The 24,189-nt window shown below is 45.7% G+C and overlaps 1 protein-coding gene across 1 annotated transcript in view; it reads left to right on the top strand.

Moving 5' to 3' along the window:
* Nucleotides 1-22,284, top strand: part of LOC128684394 (uncharacterized) — a 51,273-nt gene extending 28,989 nt beyond the window's left edge. The window contains exons 3-4 of the mRNA XM_070098209.1: nt 16,919-17,124; nt 22,060-22,284. Of these exons, the coding sequence (XP_069954310.1) occupies nt 16,919-17,124; nt 22,060-22,284 (431 nt within the window). The remainder of the gene's footprint in view (nt 1-16,918; nt 17,125-22,059) is intronic.
* The last annotated feature ends 1,905 nt before the right edge of the window (nt 22,285-24,189 follow it).

Raw genomic sequence — 24,189 nt, 5'->3', positions numbered from 1 at the left:
CTAGTCTTGTTGCAAACCTTTGCACTTTCTCTAGTTTCTTTACGTGCTTGGCTAGGTGTGGGTTCCAAACTGGTGCCGCATACTCCAATATGGGCCTAACGTACACGGTGTACAGGGTCCTGAACGATTCCTTATTAAGATGTCGGAATGCTGTTCTGAGGTTTGCCAGGCGCCCATATGCTGCAGCAGTTATTTGGTTGATGTGCGCTTCAGGAGATGTGCCTGGTGTTATACTCACCCCAAGATCTTGTTCCTTGAGTGATGTTTGTAGTCTCTGGCCCCCTAGACTGTACTCCGTCTGCGGTCTTCTTTGCCCTTCCCCAATCCTCATGACTTTGCACTTGGTGGGATTGAACTCCAGGAGCCAGTTGCTGGACCAGGTCTGCAGCCTGTCCAGATCCCTTTGTATTTCCGCCTGGTCTTCGATCGAATGAACTCTTCTCATCAACTTCACGTCATCTGCAAACAGGGACACCTCGGAGTTTATTCCTTCCGTCATGTCGTTCACAAATACCAGAAACAGCACTGGTCCTAGGACTGACCCCTGTGGGACCGGTCACAGGTGCCCACTCTGACACCTCGTCATGTACCATTACTCGCTGCTGTCTTCCTGACAAGTATTCCCTGATCCATTGCAGTGCCTTCCCTGTTATCCCTGCTTGGTCCTCCAGTTTTTGTACTAATCTCTTGTGTGGTACTGTGTCAAACGCCTTCTTGCAGTCCAAGAAAATGCAATCTACCCACCCCTCTCTCTCTTGTCTTACTGCTGTCACCATGTCATAGAACTCCAGTAGATTTGTGACACAGGATTTCCCGTCTCTGAAACCATGTTGGCTGCTGGTGATGAGATCATTCCTTTCTAGATGTTCCACCATTCTTCTCCTGACAATCTTTTCCATGATTTTGCATGCTATACATGTCAGTGACATTGGTCTGTAGTTTAGTGCTTCATGTCTGTCTCCTTTTTTAAAGATTGGGACTACATTTGCTGTCTTCCATGCCTCAGGCAATCTCCCTGTTTCGATAGATGTATTGAATATTGTTGTTAGGGGTACACATAGTGCCTCTGCTTCCTCTCTCAGGACCCATGGAGAGATGTTATCTGGCCCCATTGCCTTTGAGGTATCTAGCTCACTCAGAAGCCTCTTCACTTCTTCCTCGGTTGTGTGTACTGTGTCCAGCACATGGTGGTGTACCCCACCTCTCCGTCTTTCTGGAGCCCCTTCTGTCTCCTCTTACCTGGAGTTTACCTGGAGAGAGTTAAACTCCAGGTAAGAGGAGACAGAAGGGGCTCCAGAAAGACACTTCTTTGAATCTCTTGTTGAGTTCCTCACATACTTCACGGTCATTTCTTGTTGTCTCTCCTCCTTCCTTCCTTAGCCTGATTATCTGGTCCTTGATGGTTGTTTTCTTCCTGATGTGGCTGTATAACAGCTTCGGGTCAGATTTGGCTTTTGCTGCTATGTCGTTTTCATATTGACGTTAGGCCTCCCTTCTTATCTGTGCATATTCGTTTCTGGCTCTACGACTGCTCTCCTTATTCTCCTGGGTCCTTTGCCTTCTATATTTCTTCCATTCCCTAGCACACTTGGTTTTTGCCTCCTTGCATCTTTGGGTGAACCATTGGCTCATCCTGGCTTTTTCATTATTCCTGTTACCATTGGGTACAAACCTCTCCTCAGCCTCCTTGCACATTGTTGCTACATATTCCATCATCTCATTAACTGGCTTCCCTGCCAGTTCTCTGTCCCACTGAACCTCATTCATGAAGTTCCTCATTCATGTGTAGTCCCCTTTCCTGTAGTTGGGTTTCATTTGTCCTGGCCTTCCTGGTTTCCCCTCCACTTGTAGCTCTACTGTGTATTCGAAGCTCAAAACCACAGCATCGCTGGCCCCAAGGGGTCTTTCATATGTGATGTCCTCAATATCTGCACTGCTCAAGGTAAATACTAAGTCCAGTCTTGCTGGTTCATCCTCTCCTCTCTCTCTTGTAGTGTTCCTTACGTGTTGGTACATGAAGTTTTCCAGTACCACCTCCATCATCTTAGCCCTCCATGTATCTTGGCCCCCATGTGGCTCCAAGTTCTCCCATTCGATCTCCTTGTGGTTAAAGTCGCCCATGATCAGGAGCTTTGCCCTGCATGCATGAGCTCTTCTGGCCACTGTAGCCAGTGTGTCAACCATCACTCTATTGCTCTTGTCATACTCTTGTCTTGGCCTCCTGCTGTTCTGTGGTGGGTTATACATCACTGCAATTATCACCTTGGACCCTCCAGAGTGAAGCGTTCCCGCTATGTAATCACTTTCTTCTCCGCTGTCTCCTCTCTCCAGCTCATCAAAATTCCATCAGTGTTTGATCAGCAATGCCACTCCTCCACCCCCCCTGTTCCTTCTGTCTTTTCTCAGGATCTGGTATCCCGCTGGAAAGATGGCATCTGTTATCATACCTGTAAGCTTGGTTTCTGTGATCTCTATGATGTCTGGTGATGCCTCTTTGACTCTTTCGTGCCACTCCTCCCACTTATTTGTTATTCCATCAGCATTTGTGTACCATACCTTCAGTTTCCTTTCCAACACTGTGGTTTGGGGGGCCTGTGGGGGTGGGAGACCTGATAGCATACTGTGGGATTCTATGGTTGGGGGTTGGGTGGAAGCTGTGGGTATGGATTGTATTGTGTGTTGGGATAGTGTGATAGGTTGTGGGGTTCTGAGGATAGTTGTGTGTGTGCTTGCCCTTGCTGCTCTGTTCTGCTCTGACTGACCTCTGCTGGTTCCATCCTTGTCTCCTTTCCTAGCTCCTATCGCTTTTTTGTCCTCTCCCTCAGCTGCTGTCTCTCTGTTTGAGTTCTGTCTCTGTCTAGGAACACCTTCTTGTACTCTTCCGAGCTTTTCAACCGTGGTTTCTCTTGGAGGATCCTGTTCTGCACTGTTTTTGTCCTGAGAATCAGCTTGATCGGTCGGTTTCTTCCCTTCTAGTACCCCCCTATTCTCTGAAAATTTACAATCTCATCCATGTCTTCTCCCCCTATTTCCGTGATGATTTTCTCAATCTCCTTTCTTTCTTCCTGCCATCTTTCAGTGTGTGTCCTTTCCTCTCTCTCCCGAAGCCCATGGATAATCACTGATTTTGCCCTTTCCTCCTCCCATTGCCTCTCCCTCTGTGACTCTGGTTCCTGTCTGTATGTGGTCATTTTCTCCCTTGATTTTTCCAGTGGCTCTTGGTAGCATGGTTGTGCCTCAGCATTCGACCTATCTCCCTCTCCATCTGCACCCATCTGCTCTTCCCTTCCACTCCCTGGCCCTTCTTTGCAGGCTGATATGACCTTAGCATAATTCATATCTCCTTCCTTCCTGTTCAGCCTCTCAGCTTCGTATGGTGTGTCTTCTCTGGTCACTACCCCTGAGACTTGCTTCAGCCTGTTTACCTCAAATTCTAGGACCTTTACCCTGGCTACTGCAGTTTCGACTTGTGCCTCCCAATTCTTCGTCTCCTTCTCCAACCTCTTTTCCCATTTCACAGAGAGCTCTTTCTCCATTTTTCCAGAAAGCTCTCCTGATTTTCTCTCCCATTCTTGCTCTATCCTCTTCCACTGCTCCTCCATCCATTCCTCCCTACCAGTACCATTGTCATCTGATCCCTGATTCCTGCGAGTCCCAACCATTTTTTTTTTAGTGAAAGAGAGAGAGAAAGAGAAAAAGAAAAAGGGGGAGAGAGTGAGAGAGAGGGAGAAAGAGAGAGAAGGGGATGGTAGAATTAGGGGAAAAGAAGGGAAAAAGAGGGAGAAAGTGAGAGAGAGGGAAAAGGTAAGAGAGAGGGGGGAGTGACAAGGGAAGAGAGAGAGAGAGAGAGAGAAAAGAAGAGGAAGAGAGAGAGTAAGAGAGGAAGAGAGAGAGGGAGAGAGAGAGGGGAAGAGAGAGTGAGAGGAAGAGAGAGAGGAAGAGAGAGTGAGAGGAAGAGAGAGAGGAAGAGAGAGAGGATGAGAGAAAGGGAGAGAGAGAGAGAGAGAGAGAGAGAGAGAGAGAGAGAGAGAGGAAGAGAGATGGGGGGGAAAGGGTTAGAGGGTCACTTCACAGGAATGTGTGAAATCCTGTATATGTGTGCGTGTGTATGTGTGTGTGTACTCACCTATTTGTACTCACCTATTTGTGGTTGCAGGGGTCGAGTCCTAGCTCCTGGCCCCGCCTCTTCACCGGTTGCTACTAGGCCCTCTCTCTCCCCGCTCCATGAGCTTTATCAAACCTCGTCTTAAAACTGTGTATGGTTCCTGCCTCCACTACATCATTTTCTAGGCTATTCCACTGCCTTACAACTCTATGACTGAAGAAATACTTCCTACTATCTCTCTGACTCATTTGTGTCTTCAACTTCCAATTGTGGCCTCTTGTTTCTGTGTCCCCTCCCTGGAACATCCTGTCTTTGTCCACCTTGTCTATTCCATGCAGTATTTTATATGTCGTTATCATGTCTCCCCTGACCCTCCTGTCCTCCAGTGTCGTCAGGCCGATTTCCCTTAATCTTTCTTCATAGGACATTCCCCTTAGCTCTGGAACTAACCTTGTCGCAAACCTTTGTACTTTCTCTAGTTTCTTGACGTGCTTTATCAAGTGCGGGTGTGTGTGTGTGTGTGTGTGTGTGTGTGTGTGTGTGTGTGTGTGTGTGTGCATGTGTGTGTGCATGTGTGTGTGCATGTGTGTGTGTGTGTGTGTGTGTGTGTGTGTGTGTGTGTGTGTGTACTACAGCTATTCAAGTACCTAACAGCAGAGCTGTTCTCACCAAGTGTGTGTGCATATGTTTATGTAAACAGTCCTTATTTCCCACATATGTACTACATATGTATTGCATATGTACCCGATCTCTTGGTTCCCACTGTAGTCTTATGAGTTTAAAATTACGTTCAAAAATAAATACACTAGGCTTCGCCTATATGCCGCTACCTCTAAATTCTATTAAATGCCAGTAAATGCTGCTTGTTCTAATTCTGATAGCTCGAGGAGAGTGACCCCCAATTCCAGCTAGAGACAGGTACTATTGACCCCATGCAACTCAAACTAGGTGAATATTACTTGCAGCTGGCAGTGGAGTAACGTTGAGAGTCTGTCCTGTCCCAGTAGTTGATGTTTGATGCTTCTCGGTAATTTTTCCACTAACTTCCTGTATGCACTATAGTCTCTAGCTCTTCTAATTTTTTCACTCACTCACTGTATTTACTGACACATCTATACATATCTCTTATCTCCGTGGTCTTGAGTCGCACTGCGTTATTATGGCAACACTATTTAGGCCTGACACAACCGTTCACCCTTCCAACGGCCCCTACTAAACACTCAGCCACTATTTCCTTTGTTTTCTTTTCTGTGATCACTTATATTTCCTTTTTTCGGGGCTTAAGTGATTATATGCACTCTTATGCATGCACATGCCTATATCCCACACTCTATTCCTTATGGCACAGTCAGAAATTATCACCAAAACACGAGCTCAAACCATGTGACTCCTCCACGAGTGTGTGTGTGTGTGTGTGTGTGTGTGTGTGTGTGTGTGTGTGTGTGTGTGTGTGTGTGTGTGTGTGTGTGCGTGTGTAGTTACTAGGTGTCAGAGGCACTTGTCGTTAGACACCTGGCCTGCTGTGTGTAGAGTGGTTGTGTGCAATGTGAGTGTGGTTATTAGTTGTCAGAGGTACTTGTCGACAGACAATTGGCCTAATTATTTTGTGTGTCGTGTGACTGTTGGTGTGTGTGTGTATACTCACCTATATGTGATTGCAGGGGTCGATTCGCATTTCCTGCCCCCTCCTTCTTCGCTGGTTGCTATTAGGTCCCTTCTCTCCTGAATTCAAGACCTTTATCGTACCTCTGTTTAAAGCTAAGTATGGATCCTGCCTTCTCCACTTCATTTTCCCGTTCGTTTCACTTCTTGGCATCTCTAAGGCTGAAGAAATACTTCCTAACATCCCTCTGACTCATCTGAGCTTTCAACTTCCAGCTGTGTCCTCGTGTTCCTGTTTTCCATCCTCAAACATTCTGTCCCTTTTCACCCTTGCAAGTCTTCTTCACTTCCCCCCACTAGCCCTCCGGTTCTCCAGTGTCATCAGGTTGAGTTCTCTTAACCTCTCCTCATAAGGCATGCTCCGTAGGTTCAGGACTAGTCTTGTTGCAAACCTATGCACTTTCAACGGTTTCTTAATATGCTTAACCAGGTGTGGATTCCATACTGGTGCTGCATACTCTAATATGGGCTTGACGTACACGGTGTAGTGTCATGAATGATTCCTTACTTAGATGTCGTAGAGCTATTCTTAGATTTACTAGACGCGCATTTGCTGTAGCAATTATTTGGTTGATGTTCGCCTCAGGTGATATGCTCGGTATGATGTCCTCGAGCCTGTACTTCTGCAGTCTTCTGTCCTTCCCCAGACTTCATAACTTTGTACTTGGTGGGGTTAAACTCTAGGAGCCACATATCAGACCATGCCTGAAGCCTGTCCAGATCTATTTGTAGACTTCCTGGTCCTCGTCTGCTTGTATTCTCCGCATTAGATTCACGTTGTCTGCGAACAGGAGTACCTCTGACTGTCCCGTCATGTCACTGGCGTATACAAGAAACAGCACCGGCCCTGGGACTGATCGTTGAAGAACCCCCACTCGTCACATACACCCATTCCGACATCTTTTCACGGACCATCACCCGTTGTTCCCTTCCTGTTAAGTATGCCTTGATCCATTGTAGTGCTTTCCCTGTTATTCCTGCCTGGTCCTCTAGCTTTTGTACCAGTCTCTTGTGCGGCACTGTACTCACCTAATTGTACTCACTTAATTGTAGTTGCAGGGGTCGAGACTCAGCTCCTGGCCCCGCCTCTTCACTGAACGCTACTAGGTCCTCTCTCTCCCTGCTCCATGAGCTTTATCATACCTCGTCTTAAAGCTGCGTATGGTTCCTGCCTCCACTACATCACTTGCTAGACTATTCCACTTCCTGACTACTCTATGACTGAAGAAATACTTCCTAACATCCCTGTGACTCATCTGAGTCTTCAACTTCCAAGTGTGACCCCTTGTTTCTGTGTCCCCTCTCTGGAACATCCTGTGTGTATGCGCGCGCGTGCGTGTGGCCCTCAGTACCACCTGGGCTGTGATATGCTCCACTTCACCACTTTCTGTCTCCGTAACCACCTTTGTAAGCTTATTACGTGGCTCACTTGCTTCAATAAATGGTGCTTGGTGCTCATCCTCTGTGCCAGCCTCTCAGCCACTCACCCTTCCCTGGTACTGGTCCAATAGTCCCCTGATCTCCTAGTCCTCTGGTCCCCTCCACCTATGGTCCCCTGGTCTCCTGGTTCCCTAGTCTCCTGATTCAGCAAGAACTTGCTGTTTCTCCATTGTTTGACCCTTTCTCTCACTCCCTCCATTTCTCTTCAGCTTTTCACTTTTCATTAATTTTTCGTCTCCCCATCTTTTAATTTCTTCCTCTTCATTATCCTTGCCTCCTTCCCTGCTTGCCTGCCTGTCAGCCAGCCAGCCAGTCACTATCAGGCAACACAGAGGTCAAGTTCACTACCCGTCACCTTCCACCAATGTTTACTGTCCACACTCGCCATCTAATATGATCTAGTTTTGCATCCCTCTATTTTATTGTTTGATAATTCACTACTACACCTCACATACAACAAGCTACGCCTCATAATACACGTGCCACACCTCTGGCACACACTGCTGGGACGGTTACTCTGGTCCTGATGGTCAAATTTTGCATGAATTTACTTCCATATGACTGAAGGATGAATATTAAAATGGTAGACAATACCGACAGGTTGGTAGGTAAGACACATAGGCAACAGTTAGGCAACCTTCTGTACTCGACTGAAGAAGCCTACTGTGTAGGCGAAACGTTTCGGAATAAAGTTGCGTAACTGTTGCCTATGTGTCTTACCTACCATGATTGAAGGAATGAGTGGGAGGAACTTTTCCTGCCCTCGTAGGGACATGTTTGTTCACTGGTGTTTGTTCATGTGCTTTGATTGTTGTTTGGTGTTTGATGTGCAGTGATTGCTGTATGATGTTAGTGTGAATACAATGTTCTCTAATGTTTGTATGTGCAATGTGATAGGTTCTGGTGTTTACAGTTGTGAAGTTACTCTCTTGCTCTCTGTGAGAGTAAAGACATCGGAACGGTTAAAATTATTTGTACTCCCTGGAACGCAGACGGGAGAGATACATAATTATATACGCTTAGAAAATCCTAGAGGGATTAGTACCAAACTTGCACACGAAAATCACTCCCTACGAAAGCAAAAGACTCGGCAGACGATGCAACATCCCCCAATGAAAAGCAGGGGTGCCACTAGCACGATAAGAGACAACACATTAAATGTCAGGGGCCCAAGACTACTCAACTGCCTCCCAGCGTACATAACGAGGGATTACCAATAGACCCCTGGCTGTCTTCAAGCAGGCACTGGACAGGCTCCTAAAATCAGTACCTGACCAGATGGGCTGTGGCTCGTACGTCGGTTTACGTGCGGCCAACAGTAACAGCCTGTTTGATCAGGCCTGGTCACATACCGGGCCGCGGGGGAGTTGACCCTCGAAACCATCTCCAGGTATACTCCAGGACAAGAATAAGGTTAGAGAACCGTTGCTAGATATATTTACAACTATCACATAATTTGGAAAACTACTCATGCTGCTACATTTGGTAGGTAAAATGTTTGTCGGGAAACAAGACGCGGGTCTTAGTCATATGATGACCCATAGCTGGAGCTTTTGGACATCTGACCGAGACCTTCCGCTACGAAATTTGGGTCGTTCTGAACCATTATCAACCTACGGACTGAAACCTAGTTAGTTGTGTCGCCTGCGCTGCTAATTTATTACACGTACCATGACCATCCTATGATCTGTAGCGCAAAAATAAAGCAGTATTACAGAGGGCACACTGGGCCTTTATCATACCCCACCGGCCATAGTTGCATCACTAAAAAAAAATACTGCGGTCAATTCATATATAACATTTTCTTCAGATAGCTAATGAACGCAGTACAAGTTTCCTCTCCGAATAAATGAGTATTTATTTAGGCTTTGATTATATAATGTACAAAAATTATTACAATAATCTTACCTGGAGTTTACCTGGAGAGAGTTTCGGGGGTCAACGCCCCCGCGGCCCGGTCTGTGACCAGGCCTCCTGGTGGATCAGCGCCTGATCAACCAGGCTGTTGCTGCTGGCTGCACGCAAACCAACGTACGAGCCACAGCCCGGCTGATCAGGAACTGACTTTAGGTGCTTGTCCAGTGCCAGCTTGAAGACTGCCAGGGGTCTGTTGGTAATCCCCCTTATGTGTGCTGGGAGGCAGTTGAACAGTCTCGGGCCCCTGACACTTATTGTATGGTCTCTTAACGTGCACAAATATTACAATCACATAAACACTACATAATGTCGACTTAATCCAGGATAACTTAATATACTTATTTCCAGTATGTGTTAATGGTTACTATCAGACATACTTAATTAAAAGTGTCAGAACATACAACTAGCTCTTATTTTTTGAGTGTGTGAGAGAAAACTATATTATGGGTGTTTACAAGTGTGTTGATGAGTGCATTCATAGAGGCTGGATACACTCCAGACTGACAGCAGCAACGTCTGTGGTGCCTCACTGTATCTCACCTGTCATCTTTAGTGGTCCGCTTCTCATCATAACTGGTGCCTCACCTTCCTTCATCATTACCTGGCAATCATAAATTTCAGTGCTGTTTGGAGTGATATCTGAACTGTCGTATCTGAGCGCCTCTGCAAAGACAGTGATTATGTGCGAATGATGGTGAAAGTGTTTCTTTCTGTTTTTAGTCACCTTGCCTCGGTGGGAGATGGCTAGCGCCATTTCTCTCTCTCTCTCTCTCTCTCTCTCTCTCTCTCTCTCTCTCTCTCTCTCTCTCTCTCTCTCTCTCTCTCTCTCTCTCTCTATATATATATATATATATATATATATATATATATATATATATATATATATATATATATATATATATATTTATTTAGCAACTATCGCAAACCAAGCGATACAAGACGCAAAACAACCACGGGGGGAGTAGGATGATAGCTCTAGGTCTTTCGTGTTGCAATTAACACATCATGACGTTATAAAATCCATATTTAAAAAAAATCATCCAGCTCCCCTGAGGTAGGCCGTGTGCCCAAGTTGACGCAGACATTTCCTCGTTAACTAACTCTTTCAAGAACTCGAGTGTCCTCTTTCCACATAAACGTAATCCAAGGATTTTTTTTTATCCTATTGGATTAAGCTATAACATACTGTCAGGTATCCTTGTTTGTGGGTCTTCTGGAGCTTCTTGAAACTGGCCACACCACCTCCTTCATCTTCGACGTGTTGGAGGTAAATGTCGGCCAGTGAAAACACACATGTAGCCCCATGCTTTCAGCTTACCATATTTGCAGGGTTGAACAGTGACTCCTTTCAGACGCTTGAGGCTGCCGTCACGTCTAGTTAGCTGGAGATACTGTTCTGATGGGCACCCGGCTTTGCCTGACATTATCGCTGACCTCTTCGTGTCTTGGATTCTTTCCTTTTGCCCTATGGCACATGAGACCATGAAGCCTAAATTGATCAACCGACGCGCTGACGTAAATACATCTATGTTCGATGAAAATGGAGACTAACCATACCAAGGGTGGGGTTAGAACCCGCGATCAGAGAGTCACGAAACTCCAGACCGACGCGTTAGCCACTGGACCAGCTGGCTACAATAAGATTCACCCAACTAGGTATATTTCTACACCTTAAAAGGGTTAGCATAGGCACCACTGTGACCACAAATGCAAATTTTTACAGACGAATCTCCAGCTAGCGTGGCCGTGACGAACTCTAGCTCATATCCCCTCAAAGCCATCAACATGACTCACGAAATCGTAATGACACGATTGCAAACAAACCATACCACGGGTGGGGTTAGAACCCGCGTCGGTCTGGAGTTTTGTGACTCTGTGATCACGGATTCTAACCCCACCCGTGGTATGGTTTGTTTGCAATCGTGTCATTACGATTTCGTGAGTCAGAATGGAGACTGATAGGCAAAGAATGTGAATGCCCTGAAGGTCGAGATAAGCACCCAAGAAGGAATAAAGGGTAGCCAAGAGCAAATTTCCAGAATGTGGTGCCCTTATTGCTAGGAGGCGATCTTTGTCCGTTCTTGAAGCACTGTCTAGCATCAGATCTTTGTCCGTTCTTGAAGCACTGTCTAGCATCAGTTCTTTGTCCGTTCTTGAAGCACTGTCTAGCATCAGTTCTATGTAACTGTATTTGTGTATACCTGAATTAACTTACTTACTAACGAGGTAATTTTCTACACAATGTGCTGTTCTGATAGGACTGTGTGTTGAATATGTTAGTGGTATACAATATGTTAGTGGTATACAATATGTTAGTGGTATACAATATGTTAGTGGTATACAATATGTTAGTGGTATACAATATGTTAGTGGTATACAATATGTTAGTGGTATACAATATGTTAGTGGTATACAATATGTTAGTGGTATACAATATGTTAGTGGTATACAATATGTTAGTGGTATACAATATGTTAGTGGTATACAATACCGACAAGTCGATAAGTAAGACACGTGCAACATTTAGGTATTTTTATTCTGAAAAGTTTCGTTTACACAGTAGGCTTTACATTGTTCCTGACTACGGATCAGAACTATTCTTCAGGCTCATGGACTGACCATCCCAAAGCTACGTCTTCAAGGGTGACGGATTCATTATATCGTCTTCTGCTGCCTTCTCTTCTTCTGCCGCCTCCTCGGTATTCGACTGAATAAGCTAAAGCTACTGTGTAGGCGAAACGTTTCGGAATAAAGATACCTAACTGTTGCACATGTCTTATCAACTGTTTATGTTCTTTAGAAGAGGTAGGTTTGCTTGAAGTCTGCAAGGATATTCCATTGCCCTGCTCCATCGGTAATCATTAAGTCATAAATTCCTACAGACCCTTTCAAGTGTTCTAGGACTATCTCCCTCACTAGTTTGCTGGATACAATGCAGGAAGATAGGAATGTGTGTAAACTGTGTCACTCTGAACTCATGTTTCCTCCAGTCTAACTGGGAGTGTCGCTTGATCTCATTGTAAAGCTTCCAGTGACTGATGTAGTGCTTTCCAGAATATTGATTTCAGGTGTTCGAGTTCGCTCAGTTTTTGCATACCAGAGAAATAAGACAGCCTGGGAGGGGGTTAGACATCTTGTGAGAAAATACAAGAGACTGTGGGCATTCAAATCACCCATTCTTTGCTCCGTTCTCTTCAGGTCATTCAGTTTGTCTTGAAGGACTGTGTTATTAGAGGTATTCCCAGCAGGATGCTGTGTGTGTGTGTGTGTGTGTGTGTGTGTGTGTGTGTGTGTGTGTGTGTGTGTGTGTGTGCGCGCGTGTGTGTGTGTGTGTGTGTGTGTGTGTGTGTGTGTGTGTGTGTGTGTGTGTGTGTGTGTGTGTGTGTGCGTGTACTAACTGAATTGTGGTTGCCGGGGTCGAGACTCAGCTCCTGGCCCCTCCTCTTCACTGGTCGCTAGTAGGTCCTCTCTCTTCCTGCTTCACGAGCTTTATCATACATTGTCTTAAAACTATGTATGGTTCCTGCCTCATCTACATCACTTACCAGACTATTCCACTTCTTGACAACTTTGTGACTGAAGAAATACTTCCTAACATCCTTTTGACTCATCTGAGTCTTCAACTTCCAACTGCGACCCCTTGTGTCTTTGTCTCCTCTCCACAACATCCTATCTTTTTCCACCTTATCTATTACTCGCAGTATTTTGTATGTCATTATCATGTCTCCTTTAACCCTCCTGTCCTCCAGTGTTGTCAGGCCGATGTCCCTTAATCTTTCTTCATAGGACATTTCCCTTAGCTCTGGAACTAGCCTTGTTGCAAACTTTTGCACCTTCTCTAATTTCTTGACGTGCTTGACCAGGTGTGGGTTCCAAACTGGTGCTGCATACTTCAGCATGGGCCTGACATACACGGTGTACAGAGTCTTGAACGATTCCTTACTGGGGTATCGGAATCCTATTCTCAGGTTTGCCAGGCGCCCGTTTGCTGCAGCAGTTATCTGGTTGATGCGTGCTTCCGGAGACGTTCTCGGTATTATACTCACTCCAGAAGTTTTCTCCTTGAGAGATGTTTGCAGTCTTTGGCCGCCTAGCCTATACTCTGCGGTCTTCTTTGCCCTTCCCCGATCTTCATGACTTTGCTTTTGGTGGGGTTAAATTCGAGGAGCCAGTTGCTGGATCAGGTGTCCAGCCTGTCCAGGTCTCTTTGTAGTCCTGCCTGATCCTCATCCGATTTAATTCTCTTCATTAATTTCACATCATCTGCAAACAGGGTCAATTCTGAGTCTATCCCTTCCGTCATGTCATTTACATATACCAAAAATAGCACTGGTCCTAGAAATGACCCCTGTGGAACCCCGCTCATTACAGGCGCCCACTCTGACATCTCGTCATACACCATGACTTGTTGTTGCCTCCCTGTCAGGTATAATCTGATCCATTGCAGTGCCTTTCGTGTTATGTGTGCCTGATCCTCTAGCTTTTGCACTAATCTCTTGTGAGGAACTGTGTCGAAGGCCTTCTTGCAGTCCAAAAAAAATACAGTCTACCTACTCCTCTCTCTCGTGTCTTACTTCCGTTACCTTGTCACAAAACTCCAGTAGGTTTGTGACACAGGATTTTCCTTCCCTGAATTTGTGCTGGTTATCGTTTATAAGCTTGTTCCGTTCTAGGTGCTCCACCTCTCTCCTCCTAATAATCTTCTGCATGACTTTGCATACTATACACGTCAGTGACACTGATCTGTAGTTTAGTGCCTCATGTCTGTCTCCTTTCTTAAAAAATGGGGATTACATTTGCTGTCTTCCATACCTCATTTAGTTGCCCAGTTCCAATGGATGTGTTGAAAATTGTTGTTAGTGGCACACACAGGATCTCTGCTCCCTCTCTAAGGACCCACAAAGAGATATTGTCTGGCCCCACCGCCTTTGACGTATCTAGTTCACTTAGCAGCTTCTTCAACTTCTCCTCGGTTGTGTGTGTTTCATCCAGAACTTGTTGGCATATCCCTTGGTGGTGTACCCCCCCTATTCTGACTTCTCAGTGTGTGTGTGTGTGTGTGTGTGTGTGTGTGTGTACTCACCTAATTGTGGTTGCAGGGGTCGAGACTCAGCTCCTGGCCCCGCCTCTTCACTGATCGCTACTAGGTCCTCTCTCTATCTGCTTCCTGAGCTTTGCCATACCTCTTCTTAAAACTATGTATGGTTCCTGCCTCCACTACTTCACTAGCTAGGCTATTCCACTTCCTGACGACTCTATGACTGAAGAAATACTTCCTAACGTCCCTGTGACTCGTCTGAGTCTTCAGCTTCCAGCTGTGACCCCTTGTTTCTGTGTCCCCTCTCGGGAACATCCTATCTCTGTCCACCTTGTCTATTCCCCGCAGTTTCTTGTATGTCGTTATCATGTCTCCCCTGACCCATCTGTCCTCCAGTGTCGTCAGTCCAATTTCCCTCAACCTTTCCTCGTACGACATTCCCCTGAGCTCGGACTAGCCTTGTTGCAAACCTTTGTACTTTCTCTAACTTCTTGACGTGCTTGACCAGGTGTGGGTTCCAGACTGGTGCTGCATACTCCAGTATGGGCCTGACATACACAGTGTACAGTGTCTTGAACGATTCCTTATTAAGGTATCGGAACGCTATTCTCAGGTTTGCCAGGCGCCCGTATGCTGCAGCAGTTATTTGGTTGATGTGTGCCTCCGGTGACGTGCTCGGTGTTATGGTCACCCCAAGGTCTTTCTCCCTGAGTGAGATCTGTAGTCTTTGTCCACCTAGCCTATACTCTGTCTGCGGTTTTCTTTGCCCCTCCCCAATCTTCATGACTTTGCATTTGGCAGGATTGAATTCGAGAAGCCAGTTTCTGGACCACATGTCCAGCCTGTCCAAGTCTCTTTGCAGTCCTGCCTCATCCTCATCCGATTTAATTCTTCTCATCAGCTTCACATCATCTGCAAATAGGGACACTTCAGAGTCTATTCCTTCCATCATGTTGTTCACATATATCAAAAATAGCACTGGTCCTAGAACTGACCCCTGTGGGACCCCGCTCGTCACAGGCGCCCACTGTGATACCTCTTCCGTACCATGACTCGCTCCTGCCTCCCTGTCAGGTATTCCCTGATCCATTGCAGTGCCCTCCCTGTTATATGCGCCTGATCCTCCAGCTTCTGCACTAATCTCTCGTGGGGAACTGTGTCAAAGGCCTTCCTGCAGTCTAGGAAAACGCAATCAACCCACCCCTCTCTCTCGTGTCTTCTGTTACCTTGTCATAAAACTCCAGGAGGTTTGTGACACAGGATTTGCCTTCCATGAACCCATGCTGGTTTTCATTTATAATCTTGTTTCGTTCCAGGTGTTCCACCACTCTCCTCCTGATAAACTTCTCCATGACTTTGCACACAATACATGTCAGAGACACAGGTCTGTAGTTTAGTGCCCCATTTCTGTTTCCTTTCTTAAATATTGGGACTACATTTGTTGTTTTCCATTTCTCAGGTAGTTGCCCAGTTTCAAGGGATGTGTTGAAGATTGTGGTTAGGGGCATGCACAGTATCTCTGCTCCTTCTCTAAGGACCCATGGGGAGATGTTGTCCGGTCCCATCGCCTTTGAGGTATCAAGGTCACTTAGCAGCTTCTGCACCTCCTCCTCGGTTGTTCGTATGTCATCCAACACTTGTTGGTATATTCCCTCTTGGTGTTCCCTTCTGTGCTGTCTTCCCACAGCCCTTCCTGTCTCTACTGTAAAAACTTCCTGAAATCTCCTGTTCAGCTCCTCACATACCTCCTGATCATTTCTTGTGAGTTCTTCCCCTTCTGTCCTCAATCTGATCACCTGGTCTTTGACTGTTGTCTTCCTCCTAATGTGGCTATACAACAATTTCGGGTCAGTCTTGATTTTCGATGCTATGTCATTTTCATCCTGTCGCTGGGCCTCCCTCCTAACCTGTGCATACTCGTTCCTGGCTCTACGACTGATCTCCCTATTTTCGTGTGTTCTCTGCCTTCTGTACTTTTTCCATTCTCTATTGCACTTTGTTTTTGCCTGCTTACACCGTCGGGTAAACCAAGGGGCTCGTTCTGGTCTTCCCATTGTTTCTGTTGCCCTTGGGAATAAACCTTTCCACTGCCTCCTTGCATTTTGTTATTACATATTCCATCATTTCGTTTACTGTCTTTCCTGCCAGTTCTCTGTCCCACGGAACCTCCTGCAGGAAGTTCCTCAACCCTATGTAGTCCCCTCTTTTATAGTCAGGCTTTTCCCATTCAACTCATGTTACTCTCTCCACTTGCAACTCTACTATGTATTCAAAGCACAGAACCACAGTGTACTCACCTAATTGTACTCACCTAATTGTGGTTGCAGGGGTCGAGACTCAGCTCCTGGCCCCGCCTCTTCACTGATCGCTAGTGTGTGTGTGTGTGTGTGTGTGTGTGTGTTAGTTAGTTACCATTTTGTCCTAGGCACATGTCGATTAGACACTAGGCCTGGTGTGTGTGTGTGTGTGTGTGTGTGTTTATGTAAGCAGTCCTTATTTCCCTCGTATGTACTACGTATATTTTGCATATGTACCCAATCTGTGTGTGTGTGTGTGTGTGTGTGTGTGTGTGTGTGTGTGTGTGTGTGTGTGTGTGTGTATGTGTGTGTGCGTGTGTGTGTGTATAAAGTGAATAAAAGTAAACTTTGCAAAGTATATAAACATTTTCTTTTTTTTTTTTAAATCCCGTATCATCTCTAAATTAGTTTTTTGGTGAGTTATTAAAAAGTGGGAGAATAAAGAATATACACACTCAGGTATTGGTGTGAACCACCTGCCCATTGGGAAGACCCTGAGTTACACCCTCCAGGGATGGTGGAACCTTCAGCTTGATTCAAGCGGCCTCAGTCCCCTCAAGTCCAGCAGGAAGGTCACACTTGAAGGCCTCGCCTCTATCACTCGAGAGTCTCAGTGTCGGGTCAGAGTGGCAGTCCGGAACCTTTCATTCAGCGACTGGCAGCGGGTAAGTATCTTCACGGCATTTTTGAAACTCATTGCTATACTGCGCCTGCAAAAAATGTGTGTGGGTGTGTACTCACCTAATTGTACTCACCTAATTGTGGTTGCAGGGGTCGAGACTCAGCTCCTGACCCCGCCTCTTCACTGATCGCTACTGGGTCCTCTCTCTCTCTGCTTCCTGAGCTTTGTCATACCTCTTCTTAAAACTATGTATGGTTCCTGCCTCCACTACTTCACTTGCTAGGCTATTCCACTTGCTGACAACTCTATGACTGAAAAAATACTTCCTAACGTCCCTGTGACTCGTCTGAGTCTTCAGCTTCCAGTTGTGACCCCTTGTCCCTGTGTCCCCTCTCTAGAACATCCTATCTCTGTCCACCTTGTCTATTCCCCGCAGTATCTTGTATGTCGTTATCATGTCTCCCCTGACCCTTCTGTCCTCCAGTGTCGTCAGTCCGATTTCCCTTAACCTTTCCTCGTACGACATTCCCTTGAGCTCTGGGACTAGCCTTGTTGCAAACCTTTGTACTTTCTCTAACTTCTTGACGTGCTTGACCAGGTGTGGGTTCCAGACTGGTGCTGCATACTCCAGTATGGGCCTAACATACACAGTGTACAGTGTCTTGAACGATTCCTTATTAAGGTATCGGAACGCTATTCTCAGGTTTGCCAGGCGCCCGTATGCTGCAGCAGTTATTTGGTTGATGTGTGCCTCCGGTGATGTGCTCGGTGTTATGGTCACCCCAAGGTCTTTCTCCCTGAGTGAGGTCTGTAGTCTTTGTCCACCTAGCCTATACTCTGTCTGCAGTCTTCTTTGCCCCTCCCCAATCTTCATGACTTTGCATTTGGCTGGATTGAATTCGAGAAGCCAGTTACTGGACCACATGTCCAGCCTGTCCAGGTCTCTTTGCAGTCCTGCCTCATCCTCGTCCGATTTAATTCTTCTCATCAACTTCACGTCATCTGCGAACAGGGACACTTCAGAGTCTATTCCTTCCATCATGTCGTTCACATATATCAAAAATAGCACTGGTCCTAGAACTGACCCCTGTGGGACCCTGCTCGTAACAGGCGCCCACTGTGATACCTCTTCACGTACCATGACTCGTTGCTGCCTCCCTGTCAGGTATTCCCTTATCCATTGCAGTGCCCTCCCTTTTACATGCGCCTGATCCTCCAGCTTCTGCACTAATCTCTTGTGGGGAACTGTGTCAAAGGCCTTCCTGCAGTCTAGGAAAACGCAATCTACCCACCCCTCTCTCTCGTGTCTTCTGTTACCTTGTCATAAAACTCCAGGAGGTTTGTGATACAGGATTTGCCTTCCATGAACCCATGCTGGTTTTCATTTATAATCTTGTTCCTTTCCAGGTGTTCGACCACTCTCCTCCTGATAATCTTCTCCATGACTTTGCACACAATACATGTCAGAGACACAGGTCTGTAGTTTAGTGCCTCGTTTCTGTTTCCTTTCTTAAATATGGGGACTACATTAGCTGTCTTCCATTTCTCAGGTAGTTGCCCAGTTTCAAGGGATGTGTTGAAGATTGTGGTAAGAGGCATGTACAGCATCTCTACTCCTTCTCTAAGGACCCATGGGGAGATGTTGTCCGGTCCCATCACCTTTGAGGTGTCAAGGTCACTTAAGAGCTTCTTCACCTCCTCCTCAGTTGTTCGTATGTCATCCAACACTTGTTGGTATATTCCCTCTTGATGTTCCCTTCTGTGCTGTCTTCCCACAGCCCTTCCTGTCTCTACTGTAAAAACTTCCTTAAATCTCCTGTTCAGCTCCTCACATACCTCCTGATCATTTCTTGTGAGTTCTCCACCTTCTGTCCTTAATCTGATCACCTGGTGTTTGACTGTTGTCTTCCTCCTGATGTGGCTATACAACAGTTTCGGGTCAGTCTTGATTCTCGATGCTATGTCATTTTCATACTGTCGCTGGGCCTCCCTCCTTACCTGTGCATACTCATTCCTGGCTCTGCGACTGATCTCCCTATTTTCGTGTGTTCTCTGCCTTCTGTACTTTTTCCATTCTCTATTGCACTTTGTTTTTGCCTCCATACACCGTCGGGTAAACCAGGGGCTCGTTCTGGTCTTCCCGTTGTTACTGTTGCCCTTGGGAATAAACTTTTCCACTGCCTCCTTGCATTTTGTTGTTACATATTCCATCATTTCATTTACTGGCTTTCCTGCCAGTTCTCTGTCCCACTGGACCTCCCGCAGGAAGTTCTTCAACCCTATGTAGTCCCCTCTTTTATAGTCAGGCTTTTCCCATTCAACTCCTGTTATTCTCTCCACTTGCAGCTCTACTATGTATTCAAAGCACAGAACCACGTGGTCGCTAGCTCCTAGGGGACTCTCATACTTGATGTTCTCAATGTCTGAGCTGCCCAGGGTGAACACAAGGTCCAATCTTGCTGGTTCATCCTCCCCTCTCACTCTGGTAGTGTCCTTAACATGTTGGTGCATGAGGTTTTCCAGCACCACGTCCAACATCCTGGCTCTCCATGTTTCGGGACCCCCATGTGGCTCCAGGTTATCCCAGTCGATCTCCCTGTGGTTGAAATCCCTCATAACCAGCAACTTTGCTCTGCTGGAATGAGCTCTTCTTGCCACCTCAGCAAGTGTGTCCACCATTGCTCTGTTGCTCTCTTCATATTCCTCTCTTGGCCTCCTGCAGTTCTGTGGTGGATTATACATCACTGCAATGACCACTTTGTGTTCCCCAGACTGAAGTGTACCTGCTATGTAGTCTCTTTCTCCCGTCTCATCTATGCCTTCCATTTTCTCGAATTTCCATCTGTTTTTTACGAGCAGAGCAACCCCACCTCCCCCCCTGCCCCTTCTATCTTTCCTCATGATCTGGTATCCTGGTGGGAAGATTGCATATGTTATTGTCTCCGTGAGTTTTGTTTCTGTAACTGCTATGATGTCTGGGGACTTCTCATTGATTCTTTCTTGCCATTCCTCATGTTTATTCGTTAATCCATCTGCATTTGTGTACCAAACCTTCAACTTCTGTTCTAATACTGTAACTGTGGTGCGGGGGGTGGAAACAGAGGGATCGGTGTGTGATGGTTGGTTTGGATTGTTCAGTTGCCTTGGGGGTGTCGTGGCTGGAGTCCTTCTGCAGGTGTTTCTGGGGGGTGTGCTTGTCCTTCCATTTGATCCTGGGTTATTCTGCTCTCCTTTTTCATTTCCTCCCATTTCTCCTTTCGTTTTTGAACTCTCTCTTTCATCGTCTTCCTTTCGTCCTGTGTTCTGTCTCGATCGAGGTACACACTCCGGAACTCCTGCTTGCCTCTCAGCCGTGCTTTCTCCTGCAGGATCATGTTTCGGGTTGATTCTGCCTTGAAAATTACTTTGAGAGGCCGATTCCTTTTCTTTGTGAACCACCCAATTCTCCGAAAATTTGCCACCTGGGTCATGTCCCCCTCGCCTATCACCTTTATGATATCTTCTATCGCTTTTTTCTCCTCCTGCTTTCTTTCATCATAAGTTTCCCCTTTAGCTTCGTCTAGCCCATAGACAAACACGGATCTCTCCCTTTCCTCCTCCCACTGTGACTCCCATTGCATCCTCTGATGTGTTTTAGCTTCTTCCCGTGGAGTGTTCCTTCCTTCAGTCCCTTCCCTAGTTATGGCCCCTATGCTTCTTGGTTTGTCCTTCCTGCTCACCTGTTCCTGGCCCCCACAGGTATCTGGTAAGGTCCTTGCACATGTCCTAGTTCCTTCAATATCTTCCAACCTCTCATTCTGTCCTAGTGTGCTCCCTGCCTTTGTTTTGGCCCCATGTGGGTTTGACAGGACCTCTGCATACAGTTTAGTTTCCATGCTTCCTTCAGACCTGTTGTCTGTGTTTGATGTAGCCATTGCCGATGCTACTTCTGTAATATCTTTGTCTCTGTGCTGTTTCAGATGTCTCAGCTCCTCTTCTAATCTCTCTATCTTGATGTGTGTGTGTGTGTGTGTGTGTGTGTGTGTGTGCGTGTGTACTCACCTAGTTGAGGTTGTAGGGGTCGAGTCCAAGCTCCTCTGTGTGTGTGTGTGTGTGTGTGTGTGTGTGTGTGTGTGTGTGTGTGTGTGTGTGTGTGTGTGTGTGTGTGTGAGTGTGAGTGTGAGTGTGTGTGTGAGTGTGTGTGTCTGTGTCTCAACAATCAATATTTGCACCAATGACTTATTACAGTTGTGACCGGGTGTGGAAGTGTGAATTGCTCATTACTCTATAATTTGTTCATGATTGTAGCCATGTATAAACGTAAGTAACCATTCTTACAGGATTCATTACCTTTGTAACTTGTGAGTTCATTACCCTTGTACCTAGTTCAGCTATCAAAACTTTGGGAGCCCAGTCCCTGGACCCATTACGTACCTCTGTAATCTGTAAATACCTTTGTAACTTGTCATAATTGTGACCAGACCTACCTGGAGTTCATTACCTTTGTAAATTGTGAGTTCATTACCATTGTAAATTGTGAGTTCATTTCCTTTGTAATTGTGAGTTCATTACCTCTAACTTGCTCAGCTATCAAAACTTTGGAGTCCAGTCCCTGGACCAATTATGTACCTCTGTAATCTTTTGACTACCGCCCACAGGATGGGTGTGGGGTGCATAATAAACATATTAAACTAACTAAACTGCCTATATATTAATGCAGTCATGAAACTAATGTAACACAGATGAACCAACAATAAATCAGAAGATAAGTTGAGTACTGCTGGAAATGTCGGCTTTACACACGGGCGCTTTTTAGTAAGAGCTCAAAATATGTTGTATTCATCTTCTCTTTTTATTGTCTTAGTATAGGTTCTCTTGTGCTACTAATCAATGTTTGTTATGCTTTTGTGATTAAGTAATGTTGATAAACTTTTCATGATTACGCTTGCAACATACGTAGCAAATTTCCCGTTAAATAATGGGTGTTGGTTGGAAACAGGATGAAGCTGAGGTGGTGGAAACATGGCTGGTGGTGAGTGGTGGGTCAGTTCGTGCAGTGTGTGGTGATCAAGAGTCAGGTCAACAGTACCGTGGTGCCCAGCGCACACCTCACCTACAATCACTGGCACGCAGTGTCATCTCCGCCTCTCTCAACATGGCACCCAACCTAGACCACCACTTGACACTCACGGAGGTAAGTATTGCAGGTAGTTGCCGCTTATGAGTCTTGCATCCTTTAATCGCTTCTTTGGTGGCCCGTGGCCTGGTGGCAAAAACTCTCCCTCCACACGCTGAGGGTCCCGGTTTGATTCCCGGCAAGGGTAGAAACATTGGGTGTGTTTCCTCATACCGGTTGTCTATGTTTAGTCATCAGTAAAATGGGTACCTGGGTGTTAGTCGACCGGTGTGGGTCGCATCCTGGGGCAAAGTTGACCTAATTTGCCCGAAATGCTCAGCATAACAAGCGACTTTCTACATAGTAGTAAGAGCAGCATGCCAAAGCCACTTATATGCATAGCATTACGGGCTGTATGTCATTGATGTCAGCTAGACCTGTATACCTTGTGCATGTACTTGTAGAAATAAAGATATTATTATTATTATTATTATTATTATTATTATTATTATTATTATTATTATTATTATTATGTGATATATATTAAATGTCGTATACTGGAGGTGCTGGTGAAGGACCTTGGTGGAAAAGAGGCGGTTTGATGACAATTATGTTTTGGGTTATCTTGAATTACTAGATAAGGAACTAATCAGGATCTAACTAATTGATCAACTTCAGACCTTTACGATAATAATAATAATAATAATAATAATAATAATAATTTCTAAAAAGTGTATTATACAGTTAACATAACACAATAAGTGTCAGGGGCCCAAGACTGTTCAACTTCCTTCCAGCATACATAAGGGGGAGTACCAACAGACCCCTGGCTGTTTTCAAGAAGTCTCTGGACAGGCGCCTGAAGACAGTTCCTGACCAGCCGGGCTGTAGCTCGTACGTTAGTTTACGTGCTGCAAGCAGTAATAGCCTGGTTGATCAGGTCCTGATCCACCGTGAGGCCTGGTCACGGACTGGATCGCAGGGGCGTTGACCTCCGAAATCCCTACAGCTATACTCTCCAGATATAGGATTAGTTGACATTGACACGCTTTATAGAAAGCCCCTGGTTATGCGTGTGTGTGTGTGTGTGCGCGTGTGCGTGAGTGTGAATGTGTGTGTGTGTGTGTGTGTGTGTGTGTGTGTGAGTGTCAGTGTGAGTGTTAGTGTGTGTGTGTGTGTGTGTGTGTGTGTGTGTGTGTGTGTGTGTGTGTGTGTGTGTGTGTGTGTGTGTGTGTGTGTGAGTGTCAGTGTGAGTGTCAGTGAGTGTGTGTGTGTGTGTGTGTGTGTGTGTGTGTATGTGTGTGTGTGTGTGTGTGTGTGTGTGTGTGTGTGTGTGTGTGTGTGTGTGCGTGTGTGTGAGTGTCAGTGTGAGTGTCAGTGTGTGTGTGTGTGTGTGTGTGTGTGTGTGTGTGTGTGTGTGTGTGTGTGTGTGTGTGTGTTAATGTGTGTGTGTGTGTGTGTGTATGAATTTGTATATGTGTGTGTGTGTGTGTGTGTCTCAACAATCAATATTTGCACCAATAACTTATTACAGTTGTGACCGGGTGTGGAAGTGTGAATTGCTCATTACACTATAATTTGTTCATGATTGTAGCCATGTATAAACGTAAGTAACCATTCTTACAGAATTCATTACCTTTGTAACTTGTGAGTTCATTACCTTTGTACCTAGTTCAGCTATCAAAACTTTGGGGGCCCAGTCCCTGGACCCATTACGTACCTCTGTAATCTGTAAATACCTTTGTAACTTGTCATGATTGTGACCAGACCTACCTGGAGTTCATTACCTTTGTAAATTGTGAGTTCATTACCTTTGTAAATTGTGAGTTCATTACCTCTGTAACTTGCTCAGCTATCAAAACTTTGGAGTCCAGTCCCTGGACCAATTATGTACCTCTGTAATCTTTTGACTACCGCCCACAGGATGAGTATGGGGTGCATAATAAACATATTAAACTAAACTATGCGGAGCATTTCGGGCAGCCTTAAGAGTTGCCTGATGATAATTATAAT

This window comes from Cherax quadricarinatus, chromosome 4 (assembly GCF_038502225.1).
Source record: "Cherax quadricarinatus isolate ZL_2023a chromosome 4, ASM3850222v1, whole genome shotgun sequence".
NCBI lineage: Eukaryota > Metazoa > Arthropoda > Malacostraca > Decapoda > Parastacidae > Cherax > Cherax quadricarinatus.
This window is presented reverse-complemented; position numbering and strand designations above follow the sequence as displayed.